This window comes from Lissotriton vulgaris, chromosome 2_1 (assembly GCF_964263255.1).
Source record: "Lissotriton vulgaris chromosome 2_1, aLisVul1.2, whole genome shotgun sequence".
Lineage (NCBI taxonomy): Eukaryota > Metazoa > Chordata > Amphibia > Caudata > Salamandridae > Lissotriton > Lissotriton vulgaris.
The window spans coordinates 1057384349-1057401661 of NC_141687.1; the positions used below are offsets into that span (position 1 = coordinate 1057384349).

The 17313-nt window shown below is 49.9% G+C and overlaps 2 protein-coding genes across 5 annotated transcripts in view; one reads left to right on the plus strand and one right to left on the minus strand.

Annotated features, from left to right (window-relative positions):
* Window positions 1–10986, minus strand: part of LOC147731585 (ADP-ribosylation factor-like protein 6-interacting protein 6) — a 131673-nt gene extending 120687 nt beyond the window's left edge. The window contains exon 1 of the mRNA XM_086956680.1: window positions 10565–10986. Coding sequence (XP_086812806.1) covers window positions 10565–10874 — 310 coding nt within the window. The 5' untranslated portion in view covers window positions 10875–10986. The remainder of the gene's footprint in view (window positions 1–10564) is intronic.
* A 176-nt stretch (window positions 10987–11162) lies between these two features.
* The window catches only part of PRPF40A (pre-mRNA processing factor 40A), a 963502-nt gene continuing 957351 nt past the window's right edge, over window positions 11163–17313 (plus strand). For 2 of the 4 annotated variants that reach the window (XM_086956681.1, XM_086956683.1), the window contains exon 1: window positions 11163–11493. In XM_086956681.1, the coding sequence (XP_086812807.1) occupies window positions 11434–11493 (60 nt within the window). In that variant the 5' untranslated portion in view covers window positions 11163–11433. The remainder of the gene's footprint in view (window positions 11494–17313) is intronic. The other 2 variants (XM_086956684.1, XM_086956682.1) reach the window with 2 other exon arrangements.

The window sequence follows — 17313 nt, forward strand, 5'->3', positions numbered from 1 at the left end:
TGGGGCGGCGCAAGACCGTACGGACGAGTGAACAGGAGCCATTTTGTACCGAGTGATTCTGCCTGTGTGCATGTAGACAAACCAGGCAGCAGCATGAGCATGTGATTCGGTAAAATAACAAGCATTTACAATGCAATGGTTTTGCCTTTGTTAAAGTTAGAGCTATTGGCATTGCTCTTGACACTCTGAAGCTCCACTCTGCATTCTGAAGCTCCACTCTGCACTCTGAAGCTCCACTCTGCACTCTGAAGCTCCACTCTGAAGCTCCACTCTGAAGCTCCACTCTGAAGCTCCACTCTGAAGCTCCACTCTGAAGCTCCACTCTGCACTCTGAAGCTCCACTCTGCACTCTGAAGCTCCACTCTGCACTCTGAAGCTCCACTCTGCACTCTGAAGCTCCACTCTGAATCTCCACTCTGCACTCTGAAGCTCCACTCTGAAGCTCCACTCTGCACTCTGAAGCTCCACTCTGCACTCTGAAGCTCCACTCTGAAGCTCCACTCTGAAGCTCCACTCTGAAGCTCCACTCTGAAGCTCCACTCTGAAGCTCCACTCTGAAGCTCCACTCTGAAGCTCCACTCTGAATCTCCACTCTCCACTCTGAATCTGCACTCGGAATCTCCACTCTGCACTCTGAATCTCCACTCTGAATCTGCACTCTGAAGCTCCACTCTGCACTCTGAATCTCCACTCTGAATCTGCACTCTGAAGCTCCACTCTGCACTCTGAATCTCCACTCTGAATCTGCACTCTGAATCTCCACTCTGCACTCTGAATCTCCACTCTGCACTCTGAAGCTCCACTCTGCACTCTGAAGCTCCACTCTGAATCTGCACTCTGAAGCTCCACTCTGAATCTGCACTCTGAAGCTCCACTCTGCACTCTGAAGCTCCACTCTGAATCTGCACTCTGAAGCTCCACTCTGCACTCTGAAGCTCCACTCTGCACTCTGAAGCTCCACTCTGCACTCTGAAGCTCCACTCTGAATCTGCACTCTGAAGCTCCACTCTGCACTCTGAAGCTCCACTCTGAAGTTCCACTCTGAATCTGCACTCTGAAGCTCCACTCTGAAGCTCCACTCTGAAGCTCCACTCTGAAGCTCCACTCTGAAGCTCCACTCTGAAGCTCCACTCTGAAGCTCCACTCTGAAGCTCCACTCTGAAGCTCCACTCTGAAGCTCCACTCTGCACTCTGAAGCTCCACTCTGAAGCTCCACTCTGAAGCTCCACTCTGAAGCTCCACTCTGAAGCTCCACTCTGAAGCTCCACTCTGAAGCTCCACTCTGAAGCTCCACTCTGCACTCTGAAGCTCCACTCTGCACTCTGAAGCTCCACTCTGCACTCTGAAGCTCCACTCTGCACTCTGAAGCTCCACTCTGAATCTCCACTCTCCACTCTGAATCTGCACTCTGAAGCTCCACTCTGCACTCTGAAGCTCCACTCTGCACTCTGAAGCTCCACTCTGCACTCTGAAGCTCCACTCTGCACTCTGAAGCTCCACTCTGCACTCTGAAGCTCCACTCTGCACTCTGAAGCTCCACTCTGCACTCTGAATCTGCACTCTGAAGCTCCACTCTGAATCTCCACTCTGCACTCTGAAGCTCCACTCTGCACTCTGAAGCTCCACTCTGCACTCTGAAGCTCCACCCTGAATCTCCACTCTCCACTCTGAATCTGCACTCTGAATCTCCACTCTGCACTCTGAATCTCCACTCTGAATCTGCACTCTGAAGCTCCACTCTGAATCTGCACTCTGCACTCTGAATCTTCACTCTGACTCTGCACTCTGAAGCTCCACTCTGCACTCTGAAGCTCCACTCTGAATCTGCACTCTGAAGCTCCACTCTGCACTCTGAATCTGCACTCTGAAGCTCCACTCTGAATCTGCACTCTGAATCTCCACTCTGCACTCTGAATCTCCACTCTGAATCTGCACTCTGAAGCTCCACTCTGAATCTGCACTCTGAAGCTCCACTCTGCACTCTGAATCTTCACTCTGACTCTGCACTCTGAAGCTCCACTCTGCACTCTGAAGCTCCACTCTGAATCTGCACTCTGAAGCTCCACTCTGCACTCTGAATCTGCACTCTGAAGCTCCACTCTGAATCTGCACTCTGAAGCTCCACTCTGCACTCTAAAGCTCCACTCTGAATCTGCACTCTGAAGCTCCACTCTGCACTCTAAAGCTCCACTCTGAATCTGCACTCTGAAGCTCCACTCTGCACTCTAAAGCTCCACTCTGAATCTGCACTCTGAAGCTCCACTCTGCACTCTAAAGCTCCACTCTGAATCTGCACTCTAAAGCTCCACTCTGAATCTGCACTCTGAAGCTCCACTCTGCACTCTGAAGCTCCACTCTGAATCTGCACTCTGAAGCTCCACTCTGCACTCTAAAGCTCCACTCTGAATCTGCACTCTGAAGCTCCACTCTGCACTCTAAAGCTCCACTCTGAATCTGCACTCTGAAGCTCCACTCTGCACTCTAAAGCTCCACTCTGAATCTGCACTCTGAAGCTCCACTCTGCACTCTAAAGCTCCACTCTGAATCTGCACTCTGAAGCTCCACTCTGCACTCTAAAGCTCCACTCTGAATCTGCACTCTGAAGCTCCACTCTGCACTCTAAAGCTCCACTCTGAATCTGCACTCTGAAGCTCCACTCTGCACTCTAAAGCTCCACTCTGAATCTGCACTCTGAAGCTCCACTCTGCACTCTAAAGCTCCACTCTGAATCTGCACTCTAAAGCTCCACTCTGAATCTGCACTCTGAAGCTCCACTCTGCATTCTGAAGCTCCACTCTGCATTCTGAAGCTCCACTCTGAATCTGCAGCTCCACTCTGAATCTGCAGCTCCACTCTGAATCTGCAGCTCCACTCTGAATCTGCAGCTCCACTCTGAATCTGCAGCTCCACTCTGAATCTGCAGCTCCACTCTGAATCTGCAGCTCCACTCTGAATCTGCAGCTCCACTCTGAATCTGCAGCTCCACTCTGAATCTGCAGCTCCACTCTGAATCTGCAGCTCCACTCTGAATCTGCAGCTCCACTCTGAATCTGCAGCTCCACTCTGAATCTCCACTCTGCACTCTGAAGCTCCACTCTGCACTCTGAAGCTCCACCCTGAATCTCCACTCTCCACTCTGAATCTGCACTCTGAATCTCCACTCTGCACTCTGAATCTCCACTCTGCACTCTGAATCTCCACTCTGCACTCTGAATCTCCACTCTGAATCTGCACTCTGAAGCTCCACTCTGAATCTGCACTCTGAAGCTCCACTCTGCACTCTGAATCTCCACTCTGCACTCTGAAGCTCCACTCTGAAGCTCCACTCTGAAGCTCCACTCTGAAGCTCCACTCTGAAGCTCCACTCTGAAGCTCCACTCTGAAGCTCCACTCTGAAGCTCCACTCTGAAGCTCCACTCTGAAGCTCCACTCTGAAGCTCCACTCTGAAGCTCCACTCTGAAGCTCCACTCTGAAGCTCCACTCTGATGCTCCACTCTGAAGCTGCACTCTGAAGCTGCACTCTGATGCTCCACTCTGAATCTGCACTCTGATGCTCCACTCTGAATCTGCACTCTGATGCTCCACTCTGAATCTGCACTCTGATGCTCCACTCTGAAGCTCCGAAGCTCCACTCTGAAGCTCCACTCTGCACTCTGAAGCTCCACTCTGAAGCTCCACTCTGAAGCTCCACTCTGAAGCTCCACTCTGAAGCTCCACTCTGAAGCTCCACTCTGAAGCTCCACTCTGAAGCTCCACTCTGAAGCTCCACTCTGAAGCTCCACTCTGATGCTCCACTCTGAAGCTCCACTCTGAAGCTCCACTCTGAAGCTCCACTCTGATGCTCCACTCTGATGCTCCACTCTGATGCTCCACTCTGAATCTGCACTCTGATGCTCCACTCTGAATCTGCACTCTGATGCTCCACTCTGAATCTGCACTCTGATGCTCCACTCTGAATCTGCAGCTCCACTCTGCACTCTGCAGCTTGAATCTGCACTCTGAATCTGCACTCTGAATCTGCACTCTGAATCTGCACTCTGAATCTGCACTCTGAATCTGCACTCTGAATCTGCACTCTGAATCTGCACTCTGAATCTGCACTCTGAATCTGCACTCTGAATCTGCACTCTGAATCTGCACTCTGAATCTCCACTCTGAATCTGCACTCTGAATCTCCACTCTGAATCTCCACTCTGAAGCTCCACTCTGAAGCTCCACTCTGAAGCTCCACTCTGAAGCTCCACTCTGAAGCTCCACTCTGAAGCTCCACTCTGAAGCTCCACTCTGCAGCTCCACTCTGCAGCTCCACTCTGAAGCTCCACTCTGAAGCTCCACTCTGAAGCTCCACTCTGAAGCTCCACTCTGAAGCTCCACTCTGAAGCTCCACTCTGAAGCTCCACTCTGAAGCTCCACTCTGAAGCTCCACTCTGAAGCTCCACTCTGAAGCTCCACTCTGAAGCTCCAATCTCCACTCTGAAGCTCCACTCTGCACTCTGAATCTGCAGCTCCACTCTGCACTCTGAAGCTCCACTCTGAAGCTCCACTCTGAAGCTCCACTCTGAAGCTCCACTCTGAAGCTCCACTCTGCACTCTGAATCTGCAGCTCCACTCTGCACTCTGAAGCTCCACTCTGAAGCTCCACTCTGAAGCTCCACTCTGAAGCTCCACTCTGAAGCTCCACTCTGAAGCTCCACTCTGAAGCTCCACTCTGAAGCTCCACTCTGAAGCTCCACTCTGAATCTGCAGCTCCACTCTGCACTCTGAAGCTCCACTCTGAAGCTCCACTCTGAAGCTCCACGCTGAAGCTCCACGCTGAAGCTCCACGCTGAAGCTCCACGCTGAAGCTCCACGCTGAAGCTCCACTCTGAAGCTCCACTCTGAAGCTCCACTCTGAAGCTCCACTCTGAAGCTCCACTCTGAAGCTCCACTCTGAAGCTCCACTCTGCACTCTGAAGCTCCACTCTGCACTCTGAAGCTCCACTCTGCACTCTGAAGCTCCACTCTGCACTCTGAAGCTCCACTCTGCACTCTGAAGCTCCACTCTGCACTCTGAAGCTCCACTCTGCACTCTGAAGCTCCACTCTGACTCTGCACTCTGAAGCTCCACTCTGCACTCTGAAGCTCCACTCTGAATCTGCACTCTGAAGCTCCACTCTGCACTCTGAATCTGCACTCTGAAGCTCCACTCTGAAGCTCCACTCTGAAGCTCCACTCTGAAGCTCCACTCTGAAGCTCCACTCTGAAGCTCCACTCTGAAGCTCCACTCTGCACTCTGAAGCTCCACTCTGCACTCTGAAGCTCCACTCTGCACTCTGAAGCTCCACTCTGCACTCTGAAGCTCCACTCTGCACTCTGAAGCTCCACTCTGAAGCTCCACTCTGAAGCTCCACTCTGAAGCTCCACTCTGCACTGTGAAGCTCCACTCTGCACTGTGAAGCTCCACTCTGAAGCTCCACTTGTCACTCTGAAGCTCCACTCTGAAGCTCCACTTGTCACTCTGAAGCTCCACTCTGAAGCTCCACTCTGCACTCGGAAGCTCCACTCTGAAGCTCCACTTTGAAGCTCCACTCTGAAGCTCCACTCTGAAGCTCCACTCTGAAGCTCCACTCTGAAGCTCCACTCTGAAGCTCCACTCTGCACTGTGAAGCTCCACTCTGAAGCTCCACTCTGCACTGTGAAGCTCCACTCTGAAGCTCCACTTGTCACTCTGAAGCTCCACTCTGAAGCTCCACTTGTCACTCTGAAGCTCCACTCTGAAGCTCCACTTTGAAGCTCCACTCTGAAGCTCCACTTTGAAGCTCCACTCTGAAGCTCCACTCTGAAGCTCCACTCTGAAGCTCCACTCTGAAGCTCCACTCTGAAGCTCCACTCTGCACTCTGAAGCTCCACTCTGAAGCTCCACTCTGAAGCTCCACTCTGAAGCTCCACTCTGCACTCTGAAGCTCCACTCTGAAGCTCCACTCTGAAGCTCCACTCTGAAGCTCCACTCTGAAGCTCCACTCTGAAGCTCCACTCTGCACTCTGAAGCTCCACTCTGCACTCTGAAGCTCCACTCTGCACTCTGAAGCTCCACTCTGCACTCTGAAGCTCCACTCTGCACTCTGAAGCTCCACTCTGCACTCTGAAGCTCCACTCTGAAGCTCCACTCTGCACTCTGAAGCTCCACTCTGCACTCTGAAGCTCCACTCTGAAGCTCCACTCTGCACTCTGAAGCTCCACTCTGAAGCTCCACTCTGAAGCTCCACTCTGAAGCTCCACTCTGAAGCTCCACTCTGAAGCTCCACTCTGAAGCTCCACTCTGAAGCTCCACTCTGAAGCTCCACTCTGCACTCTGAAGCTCCACTCTGCACTCTGAAGCTCCACTCTGCACTCTGAAGCTCCACTCTGCACTCTGAAGCTCCACTCTGAAGCTCCACTCTGAAGCTCCACTCTGAAGCTCCACTCTGAAGCTCCACTCTGAAGCTCCACTCTGCACTCTGAAGCTCCACTCTCCACTCTGAAGCTCCACTCTGAAGCTCCACTCTCCACTCTGAAGCTCCACTCTGAAGCTCCACTCTGAAGCTCCACTCTGAAGCTCCACTCTGAAGCTCCACTCTGCACTCTGAAGCTCCACTCTGAAGCTCCACTCTGAAGCTCCACTCTGAAGCTCCACTCTCCACTCTGAAGCTCCACTCTCCACTCTGAAGCTCCACTCTCCACTCTGAAGCTCCACGCTCCACTCTGAAGCTCCACGCTCCACTCTGAAGCTCCACGCTCCACTCTGAAGCTCCACTCTGAAGCTCCACTCTGAAGCTCCACGCTCCACTCTGAAGCTCCACTCTGAAGCTCCACTCTGAAGCTCCACTCTGAAGCTCCACTTTGAAGCTCCACTTTGAAGCTCCACTTTGAAGCTCCACTCTGAAGCTCCACTCTGAAGCTCCACTCTGAAGCTCCACTCTGAAGCTCCACTCTGCACTCTGAAGCTCCACTCTGCACTCTGAAGCTCCACTCTGCACTCTGAAGCTCCACTCTGAAGCTCCACTCTGCACTCTGAAGCTCCACTCTGAAGCTCCACTCTGAAGCTCCACTCTGAAGCTCCACTCTGAAGCTCCACTCTGAAGCTCCACTCTGAAGCTCCACTCTGAAGCTCCACGCTCCACTCTGAAGCTCCACTCTGAAGCTCCACGCTCCACTCTGAAGCTCCACTCTGAAGCTCCACTCTGAAGCTCCACTCTGAAGCTCCACTCTGAAGCTCCACTCTGAAGCTCCACTTTGAAGCTCCACTCTGAAGCTCCACTCTGCACTGTGAAGCTCCACTCTGCACTGTGAAGCTCCACTCTGCACTCTGAAGCTCCACTCTGCACTCTGAAGCTCCACTCTGCACTCTGAAGCTCCACTCTGCACTCTGAAGCTCCACTCTGAAGCTCCACTCTGAAGCTCCACTCTGAAGCTCCACTCTGAAGCTCCACTCTGAAGCTCCACTCTGAAGCTCCACTCTGAAGCTCCACTCTCCACTCTGAAGCTCCACTCTGAAGCTCCACTCTGAAGCTCCACTCTGAAGCTCCACTCTGAAGCTCCACTCTGAAGCTCCACTCTGAAGCTCCACTCTGAAGCTCCACTCTGCACTCTGAAGCTCCACTCTGCACTCTGAAGCTCCACTCTGCACTCTGAAGCTCCACTCTGAAGCTCCACTCTGCACTCTGAAGCTCCACTCTGAAGCTCCACTCTGAAGCTCCACTCTGAAGCTCCACTCTGAAGCTCCACTCTGAAGCTCCACTCTGAAGCTCCACTCTGAAGCTCCACTCTGCACTGTGAAGCTCCACTCTGCACTGTGAAGCTCCACTCTGAAGCTCCACTCTGAAGCTCCACTCTGAAGCTCCACTCTGAAGCTCCACTCTGAAGCTCCACTCTGCACTGTGAAGCTCCACTCTGAAGCTCCACTCTGAAGCTCCACTCTGAAGCTCCACTCTGAAGCTCCACTCTGAAGCTCCACTCTGAAGCTCCACTCTGAAGCTCCACTCTGAAGCTCCACTCTGCACTCTGAAGCTCCACTCTGAAGCTCCACTCTGCACTGTGAAGCTCCACTCTGCACTCTGAAGCTCCACTCTGCACTCTGAAGCTCCACTCTGAAGCTCCACTCTGAAGCTCCACTCTGAAGCTCCACTCTGCACTCTGAAGCTCCACTCTGCACTCTGAAGCTCCACTCTGAAGCTCCACGCTCCACTCTGAAGCTCCACTCTGAAGCTCCACGCTCCACTCTGAAGCTCCACTCTGAAGCTCCACGCTCCACTCTGAAGCTCCACTCTGAAGCTCCACGCTCCACTCTGAAGCTCCACTCTGAAGCTCCACGCTCCACTCTGAAGCTCCACTCTGAAGCTCCACGCTCCACTCTGAAGCTCCACTCTGAAGCTCCACGCTCCACTCTGAAGCTCCACTCTGAAGCTCCACTCTGAAGCTCCACTCTGAAGCTCCACTCTGAAGCTCCACTCTGAAGCTCCACTCTGAAGCTCCACTCTGAAGCTCCACTCTGAAGCTCCACTCTGAAGCTCCACTCTGAAGCTCCACTCTGCACTGTGAAGCTCCACTCTGAAGCTCCACTCTGCACTCTGAAGCTCCACTCTGCACTCTGAAGCTCCACTCTGCACTCTGAAGCTCCACTCTGCACTCTGAAGCTCCACTCTGAAGCTCCACTCTGAAGCTCCACTCTGAAGCTCCACTCTGAAGCTCCACTCTGAAGCTCCACTCTGAAGCTCCACTCTGAAGCTCCACTCTGAAGCTCCACTCTGCACTCTGAAGCTCCACTCTGAAGCTCCACTCTGAAGCTCCACTCTGCACTCTGAAGCTCCACTCTGCACTCTGAAGCTCCACTCTGCACTCTGAAGCTCCACTCTGCACTCTGAAGCTCCACTCTGCACTCTGAAGCTCCACTCTGCCCTCTGAAGCTCCACTCTGCCCTCTGAAGCTCCACTCTGCCCTCTGAAGCTCCACTCTGCCCTCTGAAGCTCCACTCTGAAGCTCCACTCTGAAGCTCCACTCTGAAGCTCCACTCTGAAGCTCCACTCTGAAGCTCCACTCTGAAGCTCCACTCTGAAGCTCCACTCTGAAGCTCCACTCTGCACTCTGAAGCTCCACTCTGCACTCTGAAGCTCCACTCTGCACTCTGAAGCTCCACTCTGCACTCTGAAGCTCCACTCTGCCCTCTGAAGCTGCACTCTGAAGCTCCACTCTGCACTCTGAAGCTCCACTCTGCACTCTGAAGCTCCACTCTGCCCTCTGAAGCTCCACTCTGCCCTCTGAAGCTCCACTCTGCCCTCTGAAGCTCCACTCTGCCCTCTGAAGCTCCACTCTGAAGCTCCACTCTGAAGCTCCACTCTGAAGCTCCACTCTGAAGCTCCACTCTGAAGCTCCACTCTGAAGCTCCACTCTGAAGCTCCACTCTGCACTCTGAAGCTCCACTCTGCACTCTGAAGCTCCACTCTGCACTCTGAACGGTCAGACTCCAAAAATCGGCCCTATTCACAATAGTATTATTTCACCTGCGTGAATATAAGTCTTTGAAATTCTGGCCAGTGGTAATACACACAAGTAATATAAAATTGTTGTTCCAAAGAGCATTAAATGGAAATAAAACAAGTACCAGACCCATTGACGCCTGCACCTTAAAAGTGAAACTGACTGAAGCAAGCGCCAGGGCCACGTTGAAAAAAAAAGCCACACACATTAGATGCAGTCAAGGCGCGCTCACGAGGTCAGAAGGCACTCCACATGAACAACTACCAGACACATTGACGCCTGCACTTTCAAAGTGAAATGAAACAAAGTGAAACTGACTAAAGGAAGCGCACGGCCCATTAGATGCAGTCAAGGCGCGCTCACGAGGTCAAATCTCCAAAGGAGAAGCTCGTGACAGCCTGACTACAGCAGAAAAAGCTCGTAACAGTCTGATGTCCACACCATTCCCAGAAAAGTGGCAACATAAGTTGTCTCGCATAGACAGCAAAAGCTTCGCTTTTGCTTTCGTCTAGGCGAGACCTAAAAACAACACCATTAAATTAATCCTATTGGACTACTTTATGATAAAGAAAAAACACAGAAGAGAAAAAAAACATGCACGTAGGGAACTTGTTCGTGCAACTTTCAAAGCCACGTTTTCTTGAGCAACTTTAAAATGGATGTAAATAAAAACAAGCAAAAGCCTAGCAAATTACATATGCGGCCTAGTCATGGTAACTTAAGCATACTCAAAAACACATTATTTTCCAATTAATAAAAATGCTCTAAACTTCTAGAGTGTTAGAAATGTGAGGTTGATGCGTTGCAATCTTCCACAAGTCTTCGTCAGTAATGAAGAGGTGACAGTGAGACATGAATCATTTACCTGCATTTTAAGCAAAGGGAGGCTAAAGGGTAAATTTACCCGTTCACCTCCATGTCAAATGTACCCCCACACAGACCAACCTCAAAACACACCTTTTCATAGGGGAATACGATATACCAATAACTCTGCGTTACATCTCCTCCTCTTAGTGGAATAAACAGCGAGGATACAGTCAAAAAGAAACCAGCGCCTCAACTGCCAATTACCTTTCAGGAAAACGAAGAAAAACGCTAGAATGAAGGCCAGCCCAGCCACAAGTATCAAGCAACAAAACACTGACAGCAGTCTCGCTGGCCACCTCTTTCCACGGGCGGGTGCGGCGGCGGGCTGGGGGAACTCATTGGCGGCTAATTGGTCCTCTCTAAAGGGCGTGGGAGTGGCAAGAACCACATCGGGATCCGAGCTTCGGTGCACCTGTTGCAACATAGAGCCTCCTCCACTCTCCTCTTCAAGCACCATCCCAGATATCAGGATGCGTCGGTTACCCCCTCGTCTAGTGCTCCTAGTGAGGGCCATGTCTTCCTCAGGCAAGTTGCAAGATCAATCAACTAGAAAACATAGATGTCAAGTTCGAGGCGCGCGCCACTATTTGCCGATATGAGCACACTGCGCATGAGTATATACGTCATAGGGATGACCACGTTATGGACAGGCAGAAAACTCAATCCTGTTTAAAGGTCAATGCACTAAATATTATGCCTGACTTCAACATGGCCGCCACTGTGCCATTTCTTTTCCGAAAGGTTGCGTGCAACCTTATTTTCTGGCTCCTCCTTTTCCCTTACTGCCCTGGAACTTGAATACGTAATATCCTGTCGCTTCCTATCGGCTGACGCCGCCTGTTTGTTAGTTCCGCCTCCCACAGCTGCGCGGATGGAGACAGGGAGGCCTGCACACCATGACCAGTTAGTGTGCACACGAGGGGGCTTTGTCGGTGGGCTTGTGTAGTAGAGAGGCCGCCTGTTTTTCGGGTGGTCACGGCTGGAAGACCAGCCTTCTGCCCCCAGCCTCTGAGGCTGGACACTGACTGCCCCACCGTCATTCCTGCGTCCTTTGACCCACGCCGCTCGCACCAATGAGACTTTCTTATGTTGGGAGGCTGCCGATGCGGCCGGGCGACGAGCGCGGCATGATGGTGAGTGTCTTGCTAGGTTTTCCTGGTTCTACTGCGCAGTTAGTAAGCTCGATTGTGTTGCATGCTCGACCCTACATCTGAGTCCGAGTGAGGTTTCCCATAACATTTCTTTGCAGAAGAGGTTCTTTCCGTTCACACCCGGCAGCCGGCTTCTTGGACACGCTGGTGCTTTCATTTCCACGTTCACAAAGCTCTGCTTTTAAAAAAGAGGGCCATGTGGGAGATTTGTTCTTTGCTATCAGAGGAATGAGAGGCTATGTTCACTTTTAGGATACTGTATAACTGTAAAAATGCTGGTTCGATATTTGACCCCCGCCCAGTGATGAATGAACCCTCTTAGTCTGCTATATAATGCTATTAATGACAGTAGATAAATGTTTAATATAGGGTGAATCCGATCTAATTTTATGACCTTTGTGCTATTGATTTTAAGGATTTATAATCTTGATTAAATTAATAATTTTTGTTACGATGGTATTAATTTGAAATGTAATATCAGCTGGGTTACCATCGCAGCAAACTGATGCACTTTTTACACATTAGATCATTTGAAAGGTTGGGAAATGAATGCTTATTGGTCGATAATATTTCCTTATGATATTTATGGAAAAGTATGTAAAGCACACCGTCACTTTAACCTGTAGTATGTAATTCAAAATGCAAGGTGGCTTGATTTGGGCTTATCAATAAGGTTTTAAACTGTATATATGGGATTGTTTTTTGAATTATGTGAAGAGAAGATCTCTTGTTTTAAAATGTAATTGTGTTTTTTTTTGGTTAATTATGATGCTGTGATTGCAATGATTTTAAGTAATCCAGCAATAAAGATGATATATATAACAAAAAAAAGAATGTAGGGCGGGCTTTGTTCGTGCCTTGTTGCATATCACATTTTGTGTTGTAGCTTTAGAAAAGAGCAAGCACCTTCTTTGCTTTTGTAGTGTAGGAACGTGGCAGACGGGCGTTGGCGGTGTGTATTTTTTTTTGCCTCAGTAGCAGGTGGGTGCAGTAAAATGGGCTTATTTGGATGAAACAGAATAAGTTGTGTGAAGTGGTGATAAGCTCCAATTAAAAGAAATATGTTAGAACCTTTGGTGTTTGGTTGATGTAATAGAAAATCATGAAATGCAGGTCGGAGGCTGCTTTCCTGGCGGATGCGTTAGAAGACTAACACATTTGTTAAATTGTGGTCAGGATAGGTTACAGCCTAACCAAAATGCGGTGCAAGCAGATAATGTAATGAATGTACTGTCACTGATTGTTGGGACAAACCCATATTCTGGAAAATCAATAGACTTTACCAATTAGTACCTCCCCAACCAGTCTACTGCCACAGACTGTGTAGGAAAGTAGGATCTGCTTCTTATGGTTACCCCCACTTTTTGTTGATTGCACCACTGTTTTGGACTAGTTTGGCTGAGATCCTGCCTTTCTGCTTTCTATTTTAAAATGTATGCCATGTACTTGGGTACACTCCAGATTGGATACTGGGGTATCCTTATAAGTCCCTAGTATTTGGTATACATGTACCTAGGGCATAGGTACTCAAGAGGCCTCCCATGGGCTGAAGCATGTATTAAGCCACCCTTGAGAGGCCATGCAAAATGGAACTACAGGTCTGCCATTGCAGACTGTGTAAGCTGGTACTTGCACCACTTACGAAAAATATAGGTTAACTATATCTATAGATCACCACACTTAAACGTATGTCACCCTTATAGCAGGCCATGACCATCTTGAAGGCAGGGTGCTGATTTTTATGTTAAAGGGTGCCCTTGCATGAGCAGAGCCCCTCTGCAGCCTAAGGAGACCATTCTCCTGGGTTGTCTGTGATGCAGCCAGACATATAGGTAGAGGTGCATTATTTGAAAGTTTATATAGTGCGAACAAGAACCTTACGGGTATCGGAGCGCTTTACACTAAATGTGTATAGGCATATCAAACAATAACAAGCATTGGAAATGCAATAGGTCTCGCACCATTAGAGTTAGTGCTTTTAGAATTGTTTATGGGGTTTTTTTGTAAATGTTTAGCATTTTTGTTTCCTGTAGCCAATGCTAAAGAATTACAAATACAAAAAGCCATAAACATTTCTAAAAGCTCTAAGTGAAATGGTCTGAGACCTATTGCACTGTGTGAGGGTGAGGGGTTGAGGGTGGGTGAGGGTGAGTGCGGGGTTGAGGGTGAGTGAGGGTGAGGTGTTGAGGGTGAGTGAGGGTGAGGGCGAGTGAGGTGTTGAGGGTGAGGGTGAGTTAGGGTGAGGGGTTGCGGGTGAGTGAGGGTGAGGGGGAGTAGTTGAGGCTGAGTGAGGCTGAGTGAGAGAGGGTGAGGGGTTGAGGGTGAGTGAGGGTGAGGGTGATCATGACGTGGCACAATCCGCTTTCGTAGAACAGAGGCTTGGCTTGGCTGTTTCCAGGCCTCGGGCGAGACATTACAAAGACACAGGTGCAATAGGGTGCGCACTTGGCAAAGGTGAGTGCGTTCCTAGGACACCACGAACTGTGAACACACAAGAAAGGCAGCAGTGTGACGGAAGACTGTTGCGCAGAGAGGGCCAGGAGCGGCCCAAGACAAAAAAATTACCAGCGCTTTTCACCCCACATACAAACTACGGATATTTGTCGACAGCACTCAAAATGAGGATCCGAAGTTAAGCAGGACTGACACTTTTCTGCAGTTCTGCAGTTGGACATAATGTGAATGGGAAGCACTGCCATACTTAAATGGAACAGTACTGACACCTTTCAGCGGCGCTGCTGTACTTTCAAGGAAACAGTGAGTCTCACCTCAGCAGAGCGGCCACACTAGGAAAGGGCAGTGCTGGCACTATTCTTTGGCAGGGCAGCACTCGTCCTCCCAGGAGCACCCTCTCACCAGTGCAGTGTCTTCTATGGGTGGCTAGCTATATATGCAGATGAGGCAGATGTAACGATCCAAGCTTCTGAAATCATGTAGTAAAGTTCACCTTTACACCACGCCACTCTCTCAAGTCAGCTGGTTCGTTCTTGGCGATCAGTGTCTGGAGGAGGCGTTTCACGGCGCTGTCTAGATTGCCATATTTAGCCGTGGATTTCCTGCACCTATATTTGTAGACCACACTTTATGAATTGTACACGCGAATTACTTGGTTGTACAGTTCACCTGCACTGGCATAGTAATTTAGCCAAACGGTATGATAACAAGCACTTTAACGCTTTTAAGAGGCACAGAAGCAGCACTTTGAAGGGAGCGTGCAGCGAGTACTCGCACCCAGTGCTCCATGTCAGACCGAGGCTGCTGGCTCGGGATGTCCGGTCTGTGCTCTCGGCCTCAGCTCCGCCCGCTGACTCCTGATAGACAAAGTGGCCGGATGACCCACTGGCACCTTATATCCTTGCTAATTTGCTAACTATTTTCAGCACAGCCTGCAGCACTTCCGGGAGAGTGTCACATGCTGTCAAACAAATTGTTGATGCCCAGAGCATCCCAGTGGGTGGCGCTAGCATTCCACGGTGAACATGAAAAGGCCGATGCGTCGCCCTAGGAATGCGTGGATGAATCAATAGCCTTCAAACATACATTATTGGAGGAGGGGGTGGGAGCGAGGACATCCGGCTATAAGCGGCCTTTAGCATCATCTCTTCCCAGGAAGGCGTTTAACATGGTTAGAGCCCTGGCTTTGCTCACGGCCGGAGCCCAGCAATGAATCGGCCATTGTTACTCTGCAAAGTATTCAACGGCCACTAATGCTAAAAGTGCACGAAATGTCACCTTGCCAAAGTGTTCCACGGTTCCTGCTGGAGAGAGTTCAGCGGTCTATACAGGACATTATCCTATGGAGCCAGTGAGATGCTTTTCAACTCCTTGCAGGGAAGCAGCCACTGTTTTCTGTAAAGGGCTATAACGTTTTAAACCCAAAACGAGTTCGAGGCGCATAGAAACAGACTCCGATATTCCATTGTTCCGTGGTACAAAGTATTAGATGATCCAAACTAGAATACAAAGTCCTCTGATGCAAGTCGTTCAAGGGTCTCATACAAGAAAAGATTACAACGGTCCCATCATGGAAGCTTTCCAGGGTCAATGGACGGAGGCTTTCTCTCAATGGAACCCATTGGTAGACATGGCAGGCAGGGGAGGGGGCGGAGCGGGGGTGTGGGAGGAGTGCGGGAATAGACGGCGAGGGGAGGAGAGTAGGAGGAGGAGAGTAGGGGAGGCACGGCCTAGCGGCCGTGCAATCAAGAAGTGAGGGGGCGGGAGAGTAGGCAAGGCAGGCGGCTGGGGGCATGTGCACGCGCTTTTAAGCTCAATGCGCATGCGCATTGAGCTTAAAAGTCACGGGCACTGCAAGGAATCGCCACGATTCCTTGCAAGTTGGACAAAGAGTGGATAAGCCCCCATAGTCTCGCTTGCTCGATGCGCATCGACAGGCGAGACCTAAAAATAAGCACAACCGTAAGAATAAAATCAAAAAGCTTAATAAACGAACAAAGGACAGATCAAATATTAAGGATAAACAGGACCATCGTGATTGGCAGCAAAGATAATCAAAGATAGAAGGGCAAGTCAGATAAGGTGCAAGACCGCATGGGTCGTTATTGAAGGATGATGATGGTGGTAAAACATTAATGATGAAAATGTCACAATAAGTGGAGCAAAGCTGTGCATAGAAAAAAGTCAAGAATTAGATTGGTAGGTAAGATAAATGGAATAGGGGAACTCCATTGTCAGGTAAATTTAGCCATAAGGATGCCTTTTACTTCCAGGTTGAAGGAAGAGGTGGAGGGGTTCAGCGATATTTCTGGTTGCAGGGCATTCCATATATCCTGGGTGCCATTCCTGAAAAGGAACGATTTTACGTTTTTTTCTTATTGAATTTTTGTGGTTTCAGAAGGAGGTTTTCCGCACTTCTTGTTGATCTTGATCCTCCAGATATTGTGAGTTTTTGAGTGAGATAGCTGGGTGCACTATGATGTATGGCCTTGTGCTTCATGCAAGCTATTTTCAGGTGGATTCTGGCTTCAAATGGCAGCCAGTTTAGAGATTTTAGATCCGGGGAGATGTGGGCCCTTTTTTTTCGAGCCAGTGATGAGTCTCGCTGCCGCGTTTGTGGAGGCTCTGAGAGGAGCTTTGGTGGCTTTGGGGAGACCGCATAACAAGACACTGCCATAGTCCAGCCGCGGTATAACTAAGGCCTGAACCGCTAACTTGAAGTCGTTGAGAGGTAGGAAGGGCTTAAGCTTCTTTAGTGTGTTTATCTGAAAGTTTGCTCCCTTCGTTGCATTACTGATATGCTTCTGCATATTGAGGTTACAGTCCAAGGTTATACCCAGCGATTTCGCAGAATCCACAATGGTTGGTTAAACATAGAGTGCTGTGAGGTGTTTTATCTAATTGTGCATAGTGGGGAGTTTGGCGGGCGGAGCAATAAGGAGGAATTCAGTTTTGAAGGCATTCAGTTTGAGGTGATGCACTGCCAGCCATGTGTGGGTGGTCTTAAGAGTATTGTTGAGCAAAGTAATGTTGTCCAAGGTATTGATCTTGAGGTAAAGTTGGGTATCGTCTGCATACATGTGGAATTGAATATTGGATGTTTGTAACAGATCGGTGAGTGGTTCCATGAAGAGGTTGAAGAGTGTAGGGAATAATGAGGAACATCGTGGGACTCCTAGCGTAACAGGAACTGGTTTGGACAGTGTGTCGTTGCCCTTGAATTTTTGAGTCCGGTTTTGCAGAAAGGAGGTGAACCAGTCGAGCACAGGTCCTGAAAGACCCATTCGGTGTTTCAACAGATCTATCAAGTGTTCGTTTTTGACAGTGTCGAACGCTGAGGAGAGGTCT